The sequence below is a fragment of the Wasmannia auropunctata genome, unplaced genomic scaffold (genome assembly GCF_000956235.1).
Source record: "Wasmannia auropunctata unplaced genomic scaffold, wasmannia.A_1.0 LD336002.1, whole genome shotgun sequence".
NCBI lineage: Eukaryota > Metazoa > Arthropoda > Insecta > Hymenoptera > Formicidae > Wasmannia > Wasmannia auropunctata.
The window spans coordinates 53,885-77,727 of NW_012026888.1; the positions used below are offsets into that span (position 1 = coordinate 53,885).

General features: G+C 41.4%; 1 protein-coding gene across 1 annotated transcript in view; it reads right to left on the reverse strand.

The window, feature by feature from the left end:
* The window catches only part of LOC105453133 (hemicentin-1-like), a 173,725-nt gene that overhangs the window by 22,535 nt on the left and 127,347 nt on the right, over nucleotides 1–23,843 (reverse strand). The window contains exons 2-5 of the mRNA XM_011694858.1: nucleotides 20,238–20,365; nucleotides 6,263–6,446; nucleotides 4,288–4,423; nucleotides 2,209–2,417 (exon numbers count right to left, since the gene is read on the reverse strand). Coding sequence (XP_011693160.1) covers nucleotides 2,209–2,417; nucleotides 4,288–4,423; nucleotides 6,263–6,446; nucleotides 20,238–20,365 — 657 coding nt within the window. The remainder of the gene's footprint in view (nucleotides 1–2,208; nucleotides 2,418–4,287; nucleotides 4,424–6,262; nucleotides 6,447–20,237; nucleotides 20,366–23,843) is intronic.

Consider the following 23,843-nt stretch of genomic DNA (forward strand, 5'->3'; position numbering starts at 1 on the left):
AAATACAAAATACAAATTGTATTTCAAATGTACAAGTATTTGAAATATGTGCCTAGCCCTGATACTACGCATGCATGGATCGTGCCGCGGAATGTAATCGCGAGGATGATCGCGATCAGTGGACAACAATCGGCATTATACGTACACGTACCTCAATACCCGCGCATTACATTCCGATGCGAAACAGTTACAGCTGGCTCGAAAACGTTAATTACGTTAAACGATGTAAATACAGTTATCCCGGTCTCTCGTCGAGCGTATGCGCGCATCGTTCGGGATTTCGTTTATTCCAGGCATTATACGTTTACCTAATGAGACGGCGGAAGCCCGTTGTTTTACCGTTTTTCCCCCCTCCTTCCTACAAATTTCACGTCGCGAATGAAGCGATAAATCTGAGCTCTGCAGTGTTTCTTCGCGTTATAGGAGAAAAGAGGAGCGTCTCGCGCGCGTCGGGCGTTTCACATCCACGCGGGTGATAACAATCCGTTACTTAATGTTTGCGTCACCTCGCGTGTACCTATCGCACGCGGTATCGCGATATACGTGTGTCGCTATCGAAACCTCTCGAAAATAATTTCCGCACGTGTCTAATCCATCACTTTCACGCGCACATCAGCCGCCGTCGCGCGGAAGGTCCGCGTGATAATTCAATTCGCCTGTAGTCTGATACCGATGCCTGCGTCGCGGCTGCGACGGCGCGTTACGTTCTTCTACAATCTCATTTCTCTCCGATCGCCAGGAAATTTCGCGCATTTCGCGTCACGACGATATGCGTATTTCGCCTATTTTTATATTTTTCTTTCCAAATAACACAGTTCGCTCGCACGCGCGCAAATGACAAATGTCACCTCCGCGGTGCTAACCGCGCGTCCTCGGGCTCGATTCCACCGACCTTTCGATCCGCGCGCGGCGGATGATTCCACGTAACCGCGTCCAGTCGATGCTAATCGAAACTGGTATTTCCGGAATAAGTGTATAAAGGAAAGATACAGCGAGATATCGCGCGCGGGACGCCGCGCGGCGTCGTGTTCCCGTGCATCAATCGTCGATTCGCGCGATTACGCGACGAATTAAGCACGCGTGAAGCGCAGCTATTACTCTTATCGCGGGCGCGCGGATGCGTCAAACTTATAAATATACTATTCTCGGCGAGCTTTATCGTTAAAGGCACGAAATGAAAGTCCCGTTTCGCCGCTTGGTAAGTACATATATATATATATATATATATATATGTATATAGCAACGTGCTTTTGAAATTTAATGTATACCGCTTCGCGTGATTAATATTTACGTCCTTTTGTAGTGAAGGTAATGGGAACGAAGCCCGCCGATGTCATATTTGAGGCAAAGCTGTTCAAAGTTTAATACGACCGAATATTCAATAGTATTCATTGCCGCTATTATTGTGTGTATTATTATCTCTCCTGTCAGATACAGATATCAAAGCGGTAATGATTACTAATTATAACGCGCGTGTGTATATGTAGGCATATCCTATTATACATGCACTTTAACTCTCTGCATTTCACGACAGATAAGAGTTTTCCGTCCGTACGCGTTTCCTCTCGATTCTAGACGTATTCTCAAATTAGTGGTGCCTATTAAGAAGACTTTAATAAGCCACTATAATCCGCTGAGACAACGATTCTTGTCATCGTTCATAATCAATTACAAACTCGTCTGTATTCAGGCACAAACTTCGCGAACGGCGAAGGATTAAACTATTCTAACGGAGTTCTATTTTCTCGGGGAGGAAGACGAGTTCGCGAACCGAGTTTGTTAAAGGCTCCACTTACTTATATCACACGTCGCTGAGTATTTATAGCGTATATAAGCGCGCGCCTTTGCACATACGGCGTCACTTACGTTAACGAGATTTAACTTAATAATAATTATCCATTTTAGAAGAAGAAAGTCAATTAATTTCCATTTAACTAAGAACAATTGGCGATGGCATTTTATAATGGCGAGTCTCTTTAAAGACGATCTAAAAATACAAGCTTGAAATTAAACAAAAATTAACTTTATCTTCTGTTACTTTCGCACCTGCCGTTCTACATATACTGTCGCCATTACTTCTCTTTTTTTATCTTTTTTTTTCAACTTTTATTATTCTTCTCTTTTAATCGTCGCATTTGCACATTTTCAAGGACTTTAATGAGTTCCTTTTTCGTAAAATCTTAAACCGAGAAAATTGTGTCTACTTACACCGCACGTCGAATCTCACTTCGGTGCTGGATGACATGGTGGGATTGGCGTACGCCGGATGGATGGCGACGCATCTGATCGGCTGTCCGTAACGTGATCGCTCGGCCAGAATCTCGCAAACACTGTAGGTCGCCCAAGTGCGCGGATTATCTATCTCGGTCGAGTTTACCTGGGGCCGCAACGTCCTCATCTCAGTCTCGCCCACGTACCTGCATATTGCCCCGAAAATTTGCATTTCCAATGGCTGTTCTGCAACAACTCTTACTCGCTCCCCTTCAACACCCTCCTCTCCTCGTCATCTTCGGGCTCGCTCTATCCCGCACGCGTTCCCCCCTCGCCGTTTCGCCGCCGCTCTTCTCTCTCTCTCTCTCGCTCTCTCTCTCTCTACCCGACACCCTCTCGCCCTCCCCGTCTTGCTTTCCACCCGACCTTTCCCCCATCAAGGCTCATCGTCGCGGATTATTCAGAATTCCGGCTCTTCGGGAGTCTTGCAGTTTCGCCGACTCCGCGGTCTAACGGCGGCACTCTCGTGAATTAAGCCTCTCGGTGTTCAGTTATTATAGCACGAAGGATAATACGAAAGGGTAATGTAAAAACATAAATTCGTATCTCGTAAATATAGAAAGAAGCGAATTGTTTGATATTTACAGTATTTACACAATCGCTGCATCGCACATTAAATTTATCTCGGATGTTGCCCGCGATTTGCGTAACAATTACACCGCATGCACCGCGATAGCCATCTCGTTTGTCGACGATTGTCTTTTTAGCATGGAAACTCAATACTCGCCGTCGATTGCACGCCGGGCGGTTTGCCCCCGATCTCTCTGCACGGTCATAATTAACACGTTTATGCATACACATATTCTGCGCTGCGTCGCGTGTGTCAATTAGGATAATTCCCAGTGAGTAAGTGGGTAAGCGAGGGCAGCTGAGGGCTGGCAGAGGAGAACGGTCGCCTTGTCAAGGGACCTCGTCTACAATTTGAAACGCAACCCCGAGGCTCTGCGGACACCGTCCCGCTAACCGAAAATTGCAAGGTTTAAAGCCGGGAGAGAGATTGCGCTTCTCTCTCTCTCTCTCTCTCTCTCTCTCTCTCTCTCTCTCCCGCGCAGCGCTTGTTTTTGTTCCGCCGTAAAACTATTAAGCCCCCGTTCTCCCATGAGCTCTCTTTCCACGCTCTCGACGGAGCCCGGCCGTCGCACTATGTCGGGAATCCAAGAAAAAAGACCGAGGACCAAGAATTTTGCCATCCCTCGCGTGAGACCCCTCTTCCGGACTGTGTTTTCCCGTCGCAACGAAAATGCATCGTGTAGCTCCTTAATTTCGCCCGGGCACGATGCAGAATAGATCATGATTATTCATGGGGCGCGTGTTCCACTATCGACAGCGTCCTCGATGCATTACGTGGAATCTTCGAGCAGCGGCGGGAACAAGCGCTCCAACGACGGCCGAAGAAGAGGCGCGCCCGACGGCGGAAGACGCCTTGAAATCGATAGCGACGTATATTTTGATTACCTAGGACAACCCCGTTCAATCACGGAGCTCCCGAAAAGCCCTCAATGAAAAAAAATCACGGCGAAGAGCAGGTTTTTTAAAGTTGTTATTCAGAGGAGGGAAAAGAAATCTGAAATAAATGTTTCATCAATCAAAATAATTTGGGATTTGAAAATTACAATTTCGCAATTCCCATTAGAGCTGCGACGTGATTACTAAGTTTCAGCAAAATTGAAAATTTTACAACTCTTATTTAATCTCGAACACTGACGCTTCTTAAAAATTCGCTGGAAATGGCAAGCGATTCGACGACACCATTATATGTTTATCTCCTTCTCCTTATTACCGATACATTCCATTTAATCCGTAAGCTCCATAAATTGTCGAATAATTACGCTCGTAACAGGGAGGGCAAACGAGCGGAAGGAAACGCGGCGACGAAGACGGGGAGCGAGACCGGAGAGCGAGCGAGACACGCGAAGCGAGAGATCGCGCGTGCCAAGCAAGGGGGGTGGGGGAGGGGGGGTTCGGCGGCGGCGCGCAAGTTAAGTAGTACGGAATCTACGTGCAACGATTACGAACCATTTAATTAGAGGCGAAGGATTCCCATACCGCGCTCTGCAAGTGAGCGTAGCGATCTCACCTGCTCGGGCTGTCACGTTGCTGCCGGGGAGAATTAGACGGTCGGCGTACTCTATCTGCGGTCGCTGAGGGCTGACTGGAATGAGAAAATTAGCACGGATTAATCCCGCCGTATGCCATCACTCGCGCAGTCGGCGCAAGCATGCCCTCCTCTCCCCTCCCCCCTCTTCCCCACCCCCCCGCCCCCAAAAGCACTAAATTGCTCTTTTAATCTTTGGACGAAATTGGAAAAAAGTGATCTTAAGATGTTTACTAGAAGGTTCACGATATTTTTCTAGAAAGATACGATCGTATTACTTACAAATTCATATATCGATGAATTTAATATAAATTTACGATCAGATTTTACATAATCTTTTTACACACACGATATCGATGCACATTTGCATTTTATCTTTGTAAATATTAATGCAGGTGAAAATTGCAATTAGTTACTGCAAGCCGCAAGATTAAAAAAAAAAAGAAGTTTTATCCCGGCAAACCCTTTTCACGTCGCAGAAATAAATCCTGTTGCTTCAGTGCTAATTATGTCATATGGGATTACCAGGCAAATATCGAGGTAGTTGACCGGGTGGTTTTATTATACAACTAATCGACGTACGTATATACGTTAATGGCGTAATATATGATCCCCGGACGAGAGATATTAATTTGTCATAATTTCGGCGATAAAAAGCACGAAATATATATTTCGATGAGGCGCAATGTAATTCCGAGGGTAACGATAACGACGGAGCTCGCAGCGCGAATCGCTACGTGAGTGTTTATTGAGTTATGCGAATTATTGCGCGCGACGTGTAACAATCGCGTCGATCGTTTCATTAACGAGCGAGTTTCCGAAATCAATTATTTCGCCATTAACGTGAGAAAACAAGATGGCTCGATTCGGCTGAGTACGATTCGGTTCCTCAATCACGTGTCGAATTACCTTGTAATTATTATCCCGTAATAGATGCAATATTATGATCACTATTGTACGAAATGGTATCTACCTTTGCCGTATCTATCTATATAGAATGATTCTGAACTGAGCACCAAATTTGGTACAGCGGCTTTAGCACATGAAAGTAGGTCGAAAATGTCTAATAAACGTATATCCGATTTCGGACATATATTTATTAGACATATCCTGCATCAACTTTGATGCAGGATATGTCTTTTCTAGTACGAATTAATAAATTGTCTTCAGCTTTTTTAAAAAAGGTTTGCGGATGACATCGGAAGCATTAAGTATCAGTTGTCATAGTTGTCCTAAATCCTGAATCTCATTCTGGTAGGAGGGATTTTTAAGCACCTTTTGTGAAGAATTAAACAGAATAAAGAATAAAATTTAAATTAGAGAAATTATGGAAGGCTCATATCAAATTATAACGATAATGGAGCTGTTGAGCTAATAATCTTATTTTAAACTGTGGTGGTAAATAATCTTTAATATTATATAAATATTTGAAGTACAATACAAATTACCCCAGATTGTTATAGAAATTGTTTACCACCACAGTTTCAAAATAAGATTATTAGCATGTTACACCTAGCTTGGCTCAACAGGTTCATTATCGTTATAGAATAAAGAATATTAAGCAATATTTACTTCAATGTATGTTTTCGTACTAAAGTAACTTCAATATCCGGTAATGCCGAAACCATTCAAAATCGGACATATGTTTATTAGCCATTTTCGACTTGTTTTCATGTCCTAAAGTGCTGTATCAATTTTGGCACTCAGTTCAAAGACACCCTGCACATCTTCGACGTCGTTTATCAAATATTTAGAATAGTATTGAAAATCGTGTAATAAAACGGATATTAGAGAAAATCAAGATTTTTATTCTTTCTCTCGCTTGTTGGTCAAAAAATGATTTTCGCTAAAATATAATATAAATAAATTTATGTTCTACTTGCGTGTAACACTCACCTCTGACGACCAGCCTCGCTGGTTCGGATGCTAACGCGTCCTGCGTCGTAAAATCACTGGCGGTCACTTGGCATTGCCAGAGTCCGTCGTCGAACTCTAACGTGGCTGATCTGACCCATAACGAACAGTCGCCGATGTCAGGCGAGCCCACCCACTCGTACTTTTTTAAGTGCATGCCTATTGGCTAAACAAAAAGAGAAGAATTTCTATAAATTATTACATTATAAGCTTTTTACATATAAATTTGATTACATTTCTTATTCCATTTATTACTGATTAAATAAAATCGTAACCATATCATATATTATATCAATTTTTTATTCAAAGATTCATTGACACGGTTAATCATTTGTTCAATAATATGATAAAATAATTGAAAAATAAACATTTGAATACATGTCTACATATACATATAATATTTTATTTCTTGATATATTCTAATATGATACATATGAAAGATCTTTTATGTAAAGCATTTACTTTTACTTATTTCAACAGTTTTATACGCAGAATGACGAGAGGAATCGATTTATATAAAAGGAACAATCGAATAATTCTGTTTATGAGAGCCGGAATACAATATCTCATATGCATCGAGTCAATAAGTAACGAGTAGCTTAAGAGAGATGTCAGAGAAACAGAGAAATGGCTTGTGTTTATCGAAGCAATCATCATTTGTCGAATTTAAAAACATCTGCGCATATTAAAAACATCTGCGATAGAGTTTCGCGAGATTAATAGAAACCCCGATAATTTTCGCCGACAAATTCCCTATAGACAATGGTCCACGCACGTCAGCATCTTTCGATCGTTTAATCGGGCACCTCGTTACCGGGATCCTTTTCCGCGGTGCACCCCCGCCACCCGCAGCAACTTCACTCGCCCCGTCAGTTGCCCCGTACGCTTCCTCCGAAATGAATCATCGGCTTCCGCGTCGGGAGCCGCTCGAGTCGAGCTTCTTTCTCGCGGATTAATTCACTGCGGCCGGGAAAGTGCGGCCCTAGCAAATTTCACAGTCATAATGTGGCCGTAATTCAGCGATCGATTCTGCATGCGTTCGCTCTTTAATCTTCCCTCCTCTCTTTCCCGCCTTACAACAAGCTTTTGTCTCTCGCGAAATGAAGGAAGCTCCTCTCTTCTCTCTCTCTCTCTCTCTCTCTCTCTCTCTCTCTCTCTACTACACCTCTTCTCAAAACTATAACTAAGAATTTGTGTGTAGCAGTTCTTACGCTCATCTTATCGCTTATCTCGGCACTCTATATCAGTTTTTGCTCGTGTAAAGTAATTTTATTCGGCCTCATCGCTGTCGATATTTATGATTAAATGTTCTGAAACTTTCGTAATAATACCCGCTTGTATTTCTTCTTTTATCGCGATAATAAATTGATCCTTCTATGCTCAGTCGTCCGTTCTTTTCCTTTCACCCAGCATCGCGCGATACGTTAACGCGACGGCTATTATATACCGTGTATATCGTTGGCGTATCGTTCGGGTTCAGATTGTTTTATCCATAAGTTTGTACCACAACTCCGTTAGTACGTGCAGCGAAAAAGCTTCGTCGTTTAAAGGTATTAGTCAGTTAATGAGTTTCCGTAATCCGCCAGCGGTCTGCTGTCTTGAATTAGCGATGCCTGCGTATTACTGAAAGATATTGAGTTCGCGTTGCAAATTGCTTCTTCGTTTTTATTAAGCTAGACTGATCCGATAAACAAAATATAAGAACATTAATATGACTTTTTCTTCCTCTTTTTCTCTTATACATAATTAAACAGTCTTAATCAAAATCTAGTAAGGAACTATGTAATTATTTAATTCTAATTACATGTACATTACAATAAAATGTAATATGGTGAACAAGTCAATTTTAATTCAACTGTATCTTTTATTTCAAATTTATTAATTTATTTCTGGACTTCTTTATTTTTTCCTAAAAAAAGTAACAAGAAAAAGTTAATAAATAGTATATAATTATCTAATCCTATTACATGTACTCCCATTTTATTGTACATGTAATCCTAATTACAATGTACAATAAAATGTAATACGGTAAGCAAGTCGGTTTTAATTCAATTGAATTTTTCTTATTTCGAATCTGTTAATTTGTTTTTAGACTTACGTTTGCAGTTTTCCTAAAAAGTAACAAGTGGTAATAGATAGTTCACAGGGGAGTACACCAACTATGTGGTGGAGAATAAATTCCATTTCATCCGGGTTGTCTCGCTACTTTCAGAATGAGAACGCGGCTCATGATATACTCAATTCAAGAATCCAGATTCTTTTTACGCGGGAATTCCCGGGGTGCGGGGTGGCCGTTTTGAAGCGGACGGGTCCTTAACTTCGGGCTTCTCTGGGGATGCAATGAGAGCTCCGTTAACTACGATAGGACGCCGTCGTGCGACTATATTAGTAATGAGCGGAGCGGTGTTCCCTGCGGAATGCGCAGTTTATCACTCGGTGGCAGACACAATAATACAATGGCGAAATCCTGGCGAAGATTATTCGCGCGTAGACGAAGAGCGCGGGATATTCGCCCTCAGGACAAGAAGAATAATGAGTTTGCTGGCGCGTACACTCCTTGCCCGGTGTTAGGGCGAAACGACGTTTCTAGCGCACACTAGCATTACTAGCGGCACGAATTAACGTCCTAGGTCATTGTCATAGATTAATATCGCATCATTCTCAAATAATCTCCTTTTCATTCTGTCGTGTTACACAAAACGTCTACGCTATCTCGCGAGTACTTCGACCCCTCGCGGTGAAATTGAAGGAACGTTATCAGAATGCACGAGCGCTATTATTACAGTAATATATATTACTGTATATTTTATTTATACCATAATATTTTATTTATTACAATGTTTTTATGCGTATGTGTATATATTTATACATTTTAATTATATTTATGGAGCCTGATTGTGCAGCTCCGTTTTAGTTAAAGCATAAAAAGTTAATTAATTAATTTTATTAATTCATTTAATTTTCGTAAACTACTTTTCGCGCACAATGTAGCTGCTATAAAAAAAAATAATTTACTTGAATTAAAATACGCGTTGAAACAATTAACGATATTTTAATTTCGTAATATTTTTCTTATTAGTAAACAATTCTATATACCTATCATTTTCTCTGAAGTGCATCGCGCTTCTCGTATCGAAGTCCACGCAGGATTTATATCCGTGTAGGCTATATAGAATTTCCGAGTTGCTTCGTGGGCCACGCCTATGAGAAGTAACGCAGGCATACTAACTTCTGCGATATCCTAAGAAGTTAAACCGCCGCGAATCAGTTCAACGGTTTTCCAAACTACACACGTACCATCGCTCTCACGTAGAAGCCGCGAGGCATTTTTCGAATGCACACCGAGCAGAGGATATCTCTCCCTTTCGAAACCGAATATATCCTCCCCTTCCTCCCACCTCAAAGAGGGTTCCTGCAAATCCTCCTAAACACACAAAGAAAGGAGGAGCATCTGCGCGCAACAAATTTCGAAGTTACGAACTTTTCGGCGTTTACCAGAAGGATATGCCGTCAGTGACGAGCGAGCTTACGGCAAGAATTCCGAGGGAGGTTTCGGAAGGAAAAAAGAGGAGAGAAAGAAAGAAAGGAAACACTCTCCGGCTGGTTATACTAGCCGCCAATGGTTTTGCGCTATCGGTCTACGTCCCTACGATCTATTTCGTTGCTCTCGAAGAGATTGCCATTGCGTCTGCATTACTCCAGGGCTCTCTCTCTCTCTCTCTCTCTCTCTCTCTCTCTCGTGTTAGCGGGGCCTTTGGCCCGGGGGTATGTACCCAGGCCGTTCGCCGTACCCGCGACTAAGCCTGTGTTCGTCAGCTGTGTTCGTACACACGCGCGCCTCTACGATGCTTACATTCGCGTCTGTGTGCGCGCCGACAACGGGGTGGGCGGGGGTGTGTCTGCGGGTGCATTACGTTGATTGCTGGTCGCGGCCTCTCCGGAGAACACAGAGAACATCGAAGAGGTTCGGGCGAGCTGAAGAGGGCAGGGGCAAAGACGGTTGGGAAAGCGGGCAAAGGAGAAAGAAAACGAAAAGGGCGCCCCTTCCTTCCTCTCTCTCTCTCTCTCTCTCTCTCTCACCGATTAAGTAAGCGAGCGGTGTGCGCTGTATCCTCGACGCGCGCGCGCACGGATTTTAATCCTTTCAATGAACAACGGTGACTTTTCTCAGAGCAGTTTTCTCGCGAATGGTTCTGTTTTTAATTCTCTTCATTTCCATCGGATTGTGCATCCACGAGGTCGTTTTAGCTGTTTGTTGCACTTTTAACGTCATTAATAACATTAATAACACATTTATCATATCTCCTTTAATTCTTTATAAATATTTCTTAATGTACGAAGGTTCTATGAATTTTCAAAAAACTTGACACCAGTGACACATTTATCGCAACATCAGAATGTTATTTGAAAAGAAAGAAATCACAAAGATATACGTTGAAGAACTTAAAAAGAGGTTAACTTAACAAGTTGGATATCGAGTTATTATTTTAAATAGCAGTTTAAATCCGGGTATCGCGTGCATAAAGTAAAAGAGAAACGAGTCTATTTTACAACATTTACGCGGAGAATTTACGGTTGAAACAATCATTTTCGGGAGAAGAATGGATAATTGGGTGCGGTAAATCTCGCGCATTTACTTCACGAAAGTGATTTCGTGCCTTTGCAAGATTCCGTGATGAAACGTTTCCTCGGGGGTTGATCGTTCCTGTTAAGGCAATGCCGGCTTTTTCTTTTTACGCTTTATTTCAATTCGCGAAAATCACGTGCATGCGATGGCAAAGGGATTTATCGACTAAGATCGGCCGAGATAGCGCGCGCCGAGGTAGTGCATCGTCCACGAATATATTGAGAACAAATATTAATGCGAAATTAATTCTCCGAGAATCCGCTATTCCACCGCTTGAGGTGGATGCTCGGATTTTTCTCGTTTTTACACAGCGGTGCATTGGAAGTCGGAAAGAAATTGAAAGCTCTTTGTGTATTCACTGCTAGAAGACTTGATTCATGCGAATGACTGCCGCGTAATAAATGGCGCACATATACAAACGAGAGCAAAATGACATTATAATAATTCGCGTATTATATTATCGCAGCGCACAGTTTGTTTTCGAGATTTCTCCGTAAAAGCATTAAGAAATTTTGACATTTCGCAGACATCTCACGCGAAATCACCAAATCAAACGTCGCGTCGTCTCTTGAAGCTTCTGCAAGTCGAAGATTTTATTCTAGTGCTTTTTGACGCGTAAAACGGATGCGTCGCATCCGACGCGCAGAAAGTGCAAACAATGCAACGCGCGGAACGAAACGAAACGAACGGAAACGATGTGGTTAGAGGATGGGAAATGGCGAAGTGTACGGAGGGAAAGAGAAAGAAACGACGGGAGGGAAGGAGAGAATGCGTTTGTATTGTAAACAAGAGTGGCTCGCGAAGAGAAAATTATCCCGCTCGTTATTTACATCTTTCATAAATATTCACTTTCGCGGGAGAAAGTCAAGCCGGAAAAGAAAGGGGGGGAAGCGGGACGGCGGGTGGACGAGCGGGGACCGCTGAGAGCGTGAGCGGGCGAGAGAAAAGCCCGGGGAGAGGATATTTGGTTGGGGAAGTAACGAGAAACCGCGCGGGGCATAAATCTCCGGGCTTTCGGAGGCGATCTCGTCTCAGGATCACCCACTGCGAAAAGCCTTCGTCGCTACCTCTGAGATAGTAATACGGTATTCAAGTCCCAACTCCCAGGTCGTCTTCCTCCCCGCCCACCGACCACTCCAAGCGAGGAGAAGCTTCGGAGAACTTCTGAGAAGCGTCGGACGATATTTGCATTGTTGTTTCCGATAAGTAGAATCACGCGAGGACCCCGTCGAAAATTTCAATGGGAGCTCCCTCGCCCGATTCAAGGAGCGCATTCACTTCTAAAACCGTCCCGACATTTTAGAAAAATCTGAGTTATTCAAAGCAGTTCCGTGAACGGATCGTTACGCAAGTTATTCTTTCCAGCGAGAAGAGAATTCTTTAATAAAATGTTTCGAATCGTTTAAATAAATTATATGTTTGGCGCACTTTACAGTTTGTCACGTATTGAAATTTTTGTTTTGTTATTAAACGACACGCGTGTTGAGGGTGAAAGTCGTTTCCGCGAATTTAAATTACAACCGATAATGCAGAACCAGCGAGCGTGCCGAGTAAGACTCTGTTGTAATGTTATCAAAAAGTTCAATAATGAAAAGTTACTCTCTCTTCGCCGCGAGAACCTGGCAAGCCGCCGGGTATATTCCTGCTTGCATAATGTTTGAGAATAATTATGAATTTATATCTTCCGATCGCCGTCTTTTGTACATTTCAAATCACGTATGATGTACCTAATAAAAATTATATGCTGCACATTGTTTTTATACCTTTTGTTTCTCTCCAATATCCAGTGACAAATTCAAAAGATGCCACTCTGCACTGAACTTTAGCAAATTATTATTATAATTAAAACCCATCGTTTAATAATTTAATTAATCTAAATAATTAATATTGAATAAATTTCTGTGGTTTTTTACAATATGTTTAAAAGTATGTAATTACTGATACCTACTTATATTGACAACCAAGAGGGAATGTCAAATGTTATTTATAAGATATTTTACATATAAATATTTTAATAAAAATAAATTATAAATTTTCTTTTAAAATAAATTGATGATAATTAAAATTATATTTTGTATATGTGCGCGCGCGAGTGTGTGTGTGTGTGTGTGTGTGTGTATGTGTGAGTGTATATATTCCTATATGTGTTTGTTCCTAAAAGGAAATATATTTCGAAAACATTTTCCCTAAAAGAAATATTTAAGAGATAATAAGGAAATATTTAAGAGCGCGAAAAAATGCACAATACACTTCTGAATAAAGTTAATCTAACTTGGGCAATCTCGGCTTAAGCAAGAAATAGTCGACAGGCGTGAAGGAGGACCGACAGCACTGAATATCGAGAGCTCACAAAACGACGTCGGCGAATTAGCATATTTCCAAGCGCGCAGACTTTATATCATGACGAATTTGCATATAGCGGAGATGATGAACATTTTTTTCATATTGCTCATTAAGTATGCCGGAATAACAAATATTTATGCGCGCTTTACCAGAAAATTCATTTCTCGTTGGAAAAATCCACCGTGCAAATTTTGCTCGTAAGGCAGGACTCGTAGCAAAATATTATTAACACTGTTAGATACTGGCATTATTGATGTAAATAAAAATTTACGCATAATTAACAAATTTATGTATAGCAGATTACATAATATATGAATATGAGGGGAAGGGGAAGGAGTAGCCTCCTATTCATTCCTAAACTGCAGAAGCATTTCGGGTGCATTAAATCCTGCGCGATATTTCATTACGGTTTTGCTGCGAACGGAATTGAAAAATTACCGGTCGTATTCTCGGCGGTATATAAATCTTAATGAAAAATCTGTCTTGCGGAATATCGAGAGCAGTCCCCGTTCGAAAGACTCCGATTCGATAATGGAGATAGATCTGCAAACGAGCGGGGGAGAAAAAAATGTATTTGCCGTATTGCCACTATATTTCCCTTTCTCCTCTTTCCTAGTCAACGGGCGATATATTTTTTGCAACGGAATAAATTTTTGATAGAAAAAGAAAAAGGAATTAAAGCTCGAAAGTTCAGCATCGAGAAAAATATGATTAAAAGACTACGTCAAATTTAATTGTTTCACATGAAACTACCTCTTGATTAAAGTTTAAATCATCCCTTTATAAAACTTGGAGAACTTCTTTCAGAGAACTTGTCGTCTGATCTCACGACGATATTGCGCGCCGTCAATTCTCGATGTCGGTATACCAACGTGGAATTATCGATGCGTCATATAATCGAAATCTATTAATACACCGAGAAACGCGCCCGAGCCACTCGGGATGCCAGAGAGTGATATATTAAGCGTACATTTTCCCTAATCCAGATGTCATTAAAACAGATTATCTACATGAATTAATATGCAAATTAGTTCACGCGTCGCCGAGGCACGTACATGCGCCCTGCTCCCGTGTGCGTGCCTGCGAAAGTTATAACGGCAAGGGCGTCGTCGGGCGGTGCGCTACCGTTCCTGTACGTACATTAACACTTATAAAATTTTTGTGTCATAATTAAAAAGTTGTACAAACGTCTCGCGCGCATTGTCCCGCGAGCGCGTAATATCCGGGACAGCCGTCGGGATAATACGGCGAGCGCGATTACGGAGAGCGTCTCCGCAGTTATGGAACATTAAGTAGAAATAATAATATGCATACGCGCAACGTTTGCGAATTTGTTTTGTTCGCCGCCGTACGTATAACAAAGCGTATCGTGGAATTTCATTTCGAAGCGCAATCAAGAACAAAGCTGAATTCCCGTCGTAAAATAATTCCCAAGGTAGCGCGCGAGCGCGAGGATCCCCGAGGTATAAAAGCGGCGGCGGAGCGGGCGGGCAGGCGGGCGGACGGAGAGAGAGAGAGAGAGAGAGAGAGCGCCTGGTTCTATAACGCCGCCGATATTTTCTCTAATCCAAATGTCACCGAGGTCGGCTTACCTTCGCAAATTAATATGCAAATTAATGTAGGTACGCACACCGCGCGGCCGCATGCGATGCCGTACGCCGCAGTTATATACGGGGCGGTGTGTACACAAGTGTATAATACCGGATATATTGCGCTCTCCTTGCCGTTACGTCGCCGCCCTTTAGGAGTATTTAGCCGCGTATAGGCGGGCAAGAGGGAGGGGGGGGGGACGAGCGCGCGGGACTCTTTCGGCGCGGGGCACACCACAATGGACCGTACCGTGCGGAAAGATGCGGCGACGATAAATATCCTAAGCCAAGTGAGAGAGGCCACTCGAGGGACCGGCCTCTTATCCGGGCTCTCCACTTCGCCCCGCGCTGGTTTGCGCCCCGCGCTCAATGTAGCGCCTTCCTTTTGTTCGGTCCTCGAGCCACCGTGAAAACCTAACTGACGACGACCCCTTCTTGGTCCTCGCGCCGCGGTTGCATTATTAACGTGCGGACACCATGAGAGGTACGCCTTTCCAACTCTTTTTCTTTGTATTCGAAACAAAGACACACGACAATTTTCCTCGTGCTGACTTTTTCCGCGAGATTCGACAATTGGTATCGCAATGATTCGCGCGGCATTTAAACCTTTTGCATTCATGTCTAGCAGCCAGAAGGAAATTTCGATTTAACAATGATAATTCTTTATTGCCGTTAATTGTACTGTTATTTCTAATTTTTATGAAAATTTTTGGGGAATTTTGTTTGTATGTTAACTGCTTCATCATTAAAACGCGTTTTTCTTTCCTTTAGACGTTTTGAAAAGTATTTAAAGATATACTATATAATATAGAGAAACTTCTTTATAAAGTTTACTTTGAGTTTACTTTGAGTCACTTTATAGAGAAACTTTGAAATACAGCAAACACACGTGTGGCACAGACTTCGGGCAGCTTTTAAAGACAATTTACTTTGCACACGTAATTGCCGGTTTATCCGCGATTTGCAAAATAAATATCAACGTTGGTTTTTCCAATAATAACAATTCCGAAACACGCTCAAATGAATTCTTATTTGTGCAGCACAGGCTATCTTTGGTTTATATTTAATCGCAATTAATACATATATTGTTCAATACGATTGTACGTGTTTTTTTTATTCTCAACTAATTGGATCATACGCATGAGCGATTCTTCGACCGACTGTACTCAGTATAATAATTACAAAAGCGAAATGCATTTATGTTCATAAGTATCTATTATTCACAGTCCGATGGCCATTGAAACAAACATCTGCAGTAAACAGTAATCGATAGCAATAAAATGAAAATTGCCACGCGCGATATCATTGCAACGTTCCATCGCACGTAAGCGCGAGCGACGCACGAACGAGCACTTTAATTATCGCAATTTTGAACGTCCCATTTCCAAATATTTTTTTCGTGTCGCTGAAAAAAAGAAACAGATTTAACTACACCGCCTCCGCGCGAAAAGTCGATTCGTCGAGATTTTCGCAGCGAAAATTTCATAAGAACTGAAACTTTCGAAATCCGAAGCGTTTTCGTCTGGCAACGACGCGAGAAGTGAAAGGTTTTTTTTTTTAACGGAACTGAAATGGACTTTAAATATTGCCGTCATTTCGAAGATAAGTTGCATGATTTCGTGCGGACAAGCAAAGAGGAAGGAGGAACGAGACCGCTGAGAATTAAAACTCGTAATGCTCCACTCAAGAATTCGTCCCCTTTCGCGTCTCTTACAGAGACGGTCGCGCGTTTAACTCTCACCACCCACCGACCTCACTTTTCACTATCTCCGTTTCGACCACAGTCATCCTTCTGGCATACGCGCTCGCTTTCCGAGTTCGTCGCGGCTTTTCATCCACGGATATACGGAAAGTTCCGTTTCTTCTTTTTTTTTCTCTCGCGGAAAGCCGTTGTAACGACTTCAATTTAAAGCACGCTCCGCAGTCCGTCGTCGTCGTCGTGGGCGACCCCACTCTCTTCCGAGGCTCTCCTCCTCTTTCCGTTCTTTCGGCTTTACGCAGTGTATAAATGTCGCGCGCGGGTTCGCCACTAAATTTACGATCATCCTATCCTGCGGGAGATGAAACGCGTGCCACGGGTGATTACCGGGGTGAAAGAAAGAGAGCGCGGAAGGGAGAAAGGAAATCGCCGGAAGAGAACCCCGCGTGAAGGCCGCGTTTTAGCTTTAAACTTAATACAATAAGATCACGTTGCTTAAATCCTTGCAAGAGGCGAACGAGATTCCGCTTCCCCCGTGAAACTTTTTAACTTCAACGAGATTAACGTCCTCCAACGTGGCACTTCCGTGTAACACGAGTGCATATCCGGACGTGTGACACTAGACACAAGTTGTTTGAGAACGATGGGAAACTTTGCAAAGACCGGCGCGATTTAATGATATTACGAGCTAATTAAATATCTAGAGAAGAGATTGAGAGATGCGATAAAATTTATCTGTGAAAGTGTCAAGTGAAACAATTGCAACGGTAAATAAACGGTTTGTTTCGCTAAACGACTGTTTCAATTTGTAACTATAGTAAAAAAAATAGCGTACACAACTCAAAATGGAAAATAAATTTTGTACAAAGTATTGCTGTTAATTTTTTTTTATCGTATCTCTTTAGAGAGACGATGTCTCGGTCTTTTGTTACTCGTTTTATTCGCGTATAAGTAACAAAATATTAAAACATAATAAAATATTAGAAACATATTTCTCTCTCTTTTAGAAACGCCCTTTAGATCGTCTGAGATCGCGTTCGATTAAACTCGGTGGTATTGCGTTCGCGCAAGCGAGCACCACTTCAAGAGACTTTGCATAGAACGCCGCGAGCATGCCAATCAAGCGTTTGCCTCCCACGATGCTTTTTCTTCGTCGCGCAGCTTCCGCGGATGCTGCGCATCATTCTGTATTTTCACGGTTACCGGCCCGTCTCATCTCCAATCAAGCGCCAGACGTACAAATATATATATATATATATGTTTATATATATATATATATATATATTTATATTTATATAGGTATATATAATATATCCGACCTCGGCTTGCAGTACGTACGTGGCGCGCATTGGGAAGATTCATCCATGTGTTTGTAGCGATACCAAAAGAGAGAGAGAGAGAGAGAGAGAGAGAGAGAGAGAGGAGGAGAGGGATGGAGAGAGACGCAAGATCCCATCGATACAAGTCGACCCGCGGCCGTCTTCCAGAAATGTATCGCGGATTTACGCGACCGCTAACGTGGATACATCGCGGTCCGTGGAGCGTGTTATTCTCCATTACGAGCATTTCTATAGATATACGTATATGACCGTACGTGGGGTACAAATCGCCGGTTGCAATAATTCAGAGGGCTGGGATGTGCGACGGCGCGACTTGACGCGAAACACGGAAAGCCGGTTTTCGGAAAACGGGGTACGATCCGCGGACGACGAGAAGCGCTGTTTTTGATGTCCGCGTCGATTTAATTGAAATTTTAACTTTCGCCCGTCGAACCGGACGCCGGTGGTCGCGCTCGAGCGTCGAGCGGTTCGGTATTTGCGTTTTCAGCTAAAGTGAAATATCGAGTTCGCTATCGTGCGTGCGTGCGTGCGTGTGTGCGCGCGCGCGCCTGGGAATTTATCATGCGAGAAAACGCGTTACCGCCAGATTCCGGCTGATCAAGCAAACGAAGGACCGCGCGTAAATCACTCCTTTTGTGACTTTATGGCTGCGACATCACAAGTGAACTACGTATTCCTATAAATCGTAATGGCAAAAGCCTCGAATTAACGATACGCGCACGCGGGGTTTTAGATATAGAAACATCTGTGCTTGATAAATGTATCAAATTTAAAGCCCCGTGGATAATATATACATACGAGTTACACGAGTAAATCTTATACAGCTGAGCAAAATGAAAATTTGAAATACTCTGTAGCTTAAAGTGAATAACTTGTGCTAATCTTCTTATTATAATGCTACGTATTCCTCATGCCGCTTGGAAATGCTAACTACAGAAGTAACCGGAAAGCTCCTAGTATATATTGTTATTATAAATTATTATATTGTAATTTAATTTTATTGATAGCAATTTAGATTTTTTAAATAATTTAACTAAAATTACTTTGTAAATGAAGCAATATAATATTTCTTTTTGCGAAATGCAATAAAAATAAAAATAACGAATGCAATAAAAAATACATAAAATCATTAGATTGATGAGTATTAATTGTGTCTTACTTATTTCTTCAACTGAATTCACAATGTAAGAAAGGTCAATGGGTGAATTCCTGGCTATAATGTCAATTTCATGATTTTAAAGTGAATCATACAGATTAATTTATTTTATTCCAGCATCGAATCGATCGATAAATCACAGAAATAAAATTTCTGTATTAAATTTATTTCATTATCTGATCGACCAAGTTAACATTACGCAGAGATAACATTACGTAAGAATAAATGGCAGCAGCAGCGGACAGTACGATACGCGAAAATAATCTAGCGGTGTCTAGCTGGAACTTGGTCGGCGAACAATGTTGCGGAGTTCCGCGGAAGTTTGAAGCGGCCAGGTTTCCTTTCCTCTTTAGATCCACGACGAACGAACGAACGAACGAACGAACGAACGAACGTTTATCGTCCTGCGTCCTATAACGTCCACTTCCGCCCAGGACAAACTTATCTGGAAGTTTACGCGCTCGTACGGCGAACGAGGAAAAGTCGATTGCCGTGGGGCTCACAAGCGGGCGGAGCGGGAGCAATGAAATGTCCTGAGTTACGATACAACCGCGCACACAAGCTGCCGGCGCTCCTTCCGTTGTTTCGTTGTGTTTTTTCAATTTTCGCAATCGCACCTAGCGAGAAACGTTAACCGTGTCGCCGCGCTTGTGCCCCGACGGGTCATTCCGAGAGAACAATTTCGCCTTTGTACTTACGCCCGACAATATATGCCGCGTTCGATCAACTCACAGTTCGCTCTCTTATTCGACTCGTTTACAGGTAGTAAAAATTTGTTTACCTACACCAAAAAAATATCTATACCAAAAAAAAGGAAAATTTTACGCGCAAAAAATATACCTAGATGTTATCTCGCTACACAGTCGCTATCACAAACAGGTTTTTCGTTCTTAAATAAAAATACCTAATTCTTCAGATAATCATAATAAATTTGTTATGAATAATTATAAATAAACCGCTCTAACAGCTATTCTTGTAATTTCAATATAATTTACGATAATAAAAATTCAATAAAAAAAAACCTAAAATATTTATCATAGTAACTTTGTGGTAGGATAAATTTATAGCGAATTTTAAATGACCGAAGGGCAATATCGCTTTGTAGAATTGTGTTTCAGGCGTTATATTTCCATTTAAAAATTAATAAACTAAAAATTTCAAAGCAAAACAGTAACATCAAATAATAAACAAAAAAAGGCAAACCTTTTGATCTTTCTGCCAAATGCACTGCCCTCTCTTGCCGAGGACTCGACACACCAGCTTCGCGTCCTGGCCAGGATTGACCTCGGTGTATTGTGGCATTTCTTCAAACTGTTGGATTCCATGGCAGACTGCAAGCAATAATATTAGCAACAAATGAAACGTCACGCATTATAACGTTATATTTATAATATGCACGGAAAAAACGATTTTGCTGGATACAGATCTAAAAATAATTTTTGTTGAACAATCAAAACAATTTTGTTGGAAAGTTAAAAATGCTTATCAAATGCTTTTAACTTTCCAACAAAATTATTTTGATAGTCCAACAAGAATTATTTTCAAATCTGTATTCAGCAAAATTTTTAAACTTCCAGCAAAATTGTTCTTTCCATGCGCGAATAGTTATTAAAAATATATATGCTACGACGACACGCTTTTCGAATTGCTGATTTCTGACGTTCATTTTATGCGAAAAACGAAAGGTTTGTATATGTGTTTTTTTTTAGTCAACACTTAAGTAGAAAGACAGATGGTAAAGGCAGGATATAGCACGGTTTAGCCGGGCATTAAGGCAGCCTGCAACCTCGTTAAAGTTGTTATTTAATTCGCAACTTCGCAAACTCATTTAACTCGGTCCGCGCTAAGCTACGATCTTCAGTTTTCACCTTTTAAGTTTGCCGATAAATTGTATTTAGCGCTAATCGAATGACGGCAGACGCGACGGTACCGACTTCGATGCGACGATGCACGCAGACTTGTATATACTCGCAGGCATTAATCGCGTCTCGTTAGTTGACGTTAATTATTTCTCCGTCGCTCCGAGTGTTCTCCGGATGAACTAGATTTAGCGAGTTTAATATCTAAATGTGATTAATCGCTTTAAATTACAAAGCTCTGAAATAATGATAGAGCTGGTGCAAACTGATCATAATCCACCGATCTTAATTTTGTCTAAACATCTTAATCATTTGGAATTTCCTAGAAATGCTAAACATATAAGATAACATATTAAACCTCTTATTTAATTCTTACATGTAATCCCGAAACTTCTTATGTAATCCAATTCGATTCATTATATTTAACGCATATTAGTTTATTAATCTGAGAAATAGCGCTATAATATTAAGAACTTTTTTTTTTATAAAGTTTAACAAAGTCATTCTAAGTTCGCAATAAAGAAAACTGTTTAAAGAATTAGCAGCGTGCTTTTGTATAAAGTAGCTTTGAATTAGAAAATGTTAACTATAAAATATAATTTCGCGTAAAATTTTGTTGTGTCGGTAAAGATTAAATTGATAAATGGGAAACTAATGTAAATAATTAATAAAAAATAAACATATCATTTTAATACTTGTTTGACAAAATGTGTTACACGAACATGAACACATTGTCGCTTTTTGCCGGAGGTACGTGAAAATTTCAGAATTGCAATGTACGCTTTTTGTCGGATTGCAGCGTTAAAAATTCAATTTTTCACCGGCGCAGAGATGATTAATAAAACACGCTGCCGCGTCGTACGCGGCTCGCGGAAATAACTTTGCAAAATTAACAGGGGCGTATGGAACTTGTGCGATTCGTCGAGCATTGCAACAGTATTTACAAATGCGAAAGAAAAATAGCATTTTGTGTTTGATAATGCCGTTACATTTTATAACGTTCTCGTCTCATACACAATAAATTTAATAAAATTTAAAATAAAAACCTAAAATATCAGAACACACACACTGCCGGTCAGTACAAAATCAATTGAATCATATAAGATATCAAAATGATATTTATATGGCAGATTATTTAATTTTATGATACATGAGATGTACGGAATTTGAAAATATAACTTAGTATTTTTATTAGAAATATCTTATTTTTATATTCTACTATGATCTATTTATGCTGCATGTTGAGTTCAATATGACACGTTTTTTGCAACTATTGCAATTTTAATGGCCTTCTAACAATATACGTGTATATATTCGTGTTTATTTGTTGGAAATCATTTTACAATATCGATTTAAATTTCAGTATCGTAATATGATTTGGCTGTGGAGACAAATCGATAAAAATTATATTTTCTTCACTACCCACTATAAAATTTAACATATATTTCAAGAACTCATCAATCCAGAATTTCATGTCACATATGGATTTTCAATGATTCAAGTTATAATAGAAGTTCCTCATCCAAGTTTAATCGCGAACACGCCGCGCGCCATCGGCCGTTATTGGTAAAAGCAAAGCGGCGGGACTGATAAAAGCGACATGGCATCGGGAGAAAATGCCGGCGAGAATAAGGCAAAACTCAAGGACCCCCGGCAACAGGTCCCGTAAAGTAAATTCGAGGCTTGGCGCTTCGTCGCGCCGCGCGCACACGCTCCGTCTGTTAATTGTGTTTGTACGCCGAGGCGACGAGCTGTACTTCGCGCGCGCCGCGCAAATACACTTGGACCGAAATTGCAGTGCTTTCTATCTGCAATAATAATTACGACTGCAGTCTTGAGTAAAGTCAAATAGATACGGACAAATTACCGCGGCGTCAGGAAAGAGGATTTGGGAGAGGCGAATTGAAGTCGTCCTGGCACGCCGTCGAGGTATTATTTTTCGCCTGGCACGGGAGCGATATTACAATACGCGCAATTTGGCCGTGCCGGAAGAAGAGAGCTCGCGTTAGAAAAAGAAATCAACCCTGCAGGTAAAAGCTATTGCACTCCTTCTACATTTCTTTCCCGTTTCCTTGACTATACCGCGGCGCGCAGTTTGATTAATTTTCATATTTAATCGATCGGATTTTTCATCTGCAATAACGAGACAAGGTATGGAGGATAAGCTAAAGCGCGGATACACTTTTACGCGGATAACAAAAAGAATATGATATAGAGCCAACGCCGGGGAAGATTTATCATAAATTCTTGCAGCACGTCCGGTATAATGTACTACAACTCCGAACGCGGGTAACTAACTTTGCTCACGTTGCAGAATACATCTCATTTTCGCGGAAATAGAGCACGGCCCGCGCTCGGCCGCGTGTGCGCGCGCGGTCTAATAAATTCATTTTTCAAAAATTAAGGTAGGCGGTAGAAACAGATGTAATATGACGTTAAAATACGTAGTTCATGAAATGCATACTGTGTGCACACACAAGGAAAAAAAACATGCGTTTCATTTTAATAACATACTTTTTCGTAGCATCATTCTATCTCCATATTTTGTCAAAGCATTACTTGCGTTTTAGTGTAGCAGTTAGCAACAACTGTGAATTGTTTTACTTATTTCCTTGACTTTTATAAAAATTTGCGAAGGACGGCGTATGTGTCAACAACAAATCCTCCAATTAAAAACTGAAAAAAGGAATGCGTACACGCGCGTATCCCTTGACGTATCATCGCAGCACGTGTTTGTGCCTCTCGTACTCCAAGGTATTTCCACCGATTTGACAGAGATTCCCTAATTCAGCCGAACTTTCGAAGCGGCTTGGCACGAACGCAAACTCGCGGTGACCGACCACCGCGCGCGCGCTCGATTCGTTAATTTCGTTTGCAATTCCAGGTCGGCCTCGCGCGACCCCGATCGCCTACCCTCAAACGCGAGCTGTGCCATTCGGGGGGGGGGGGG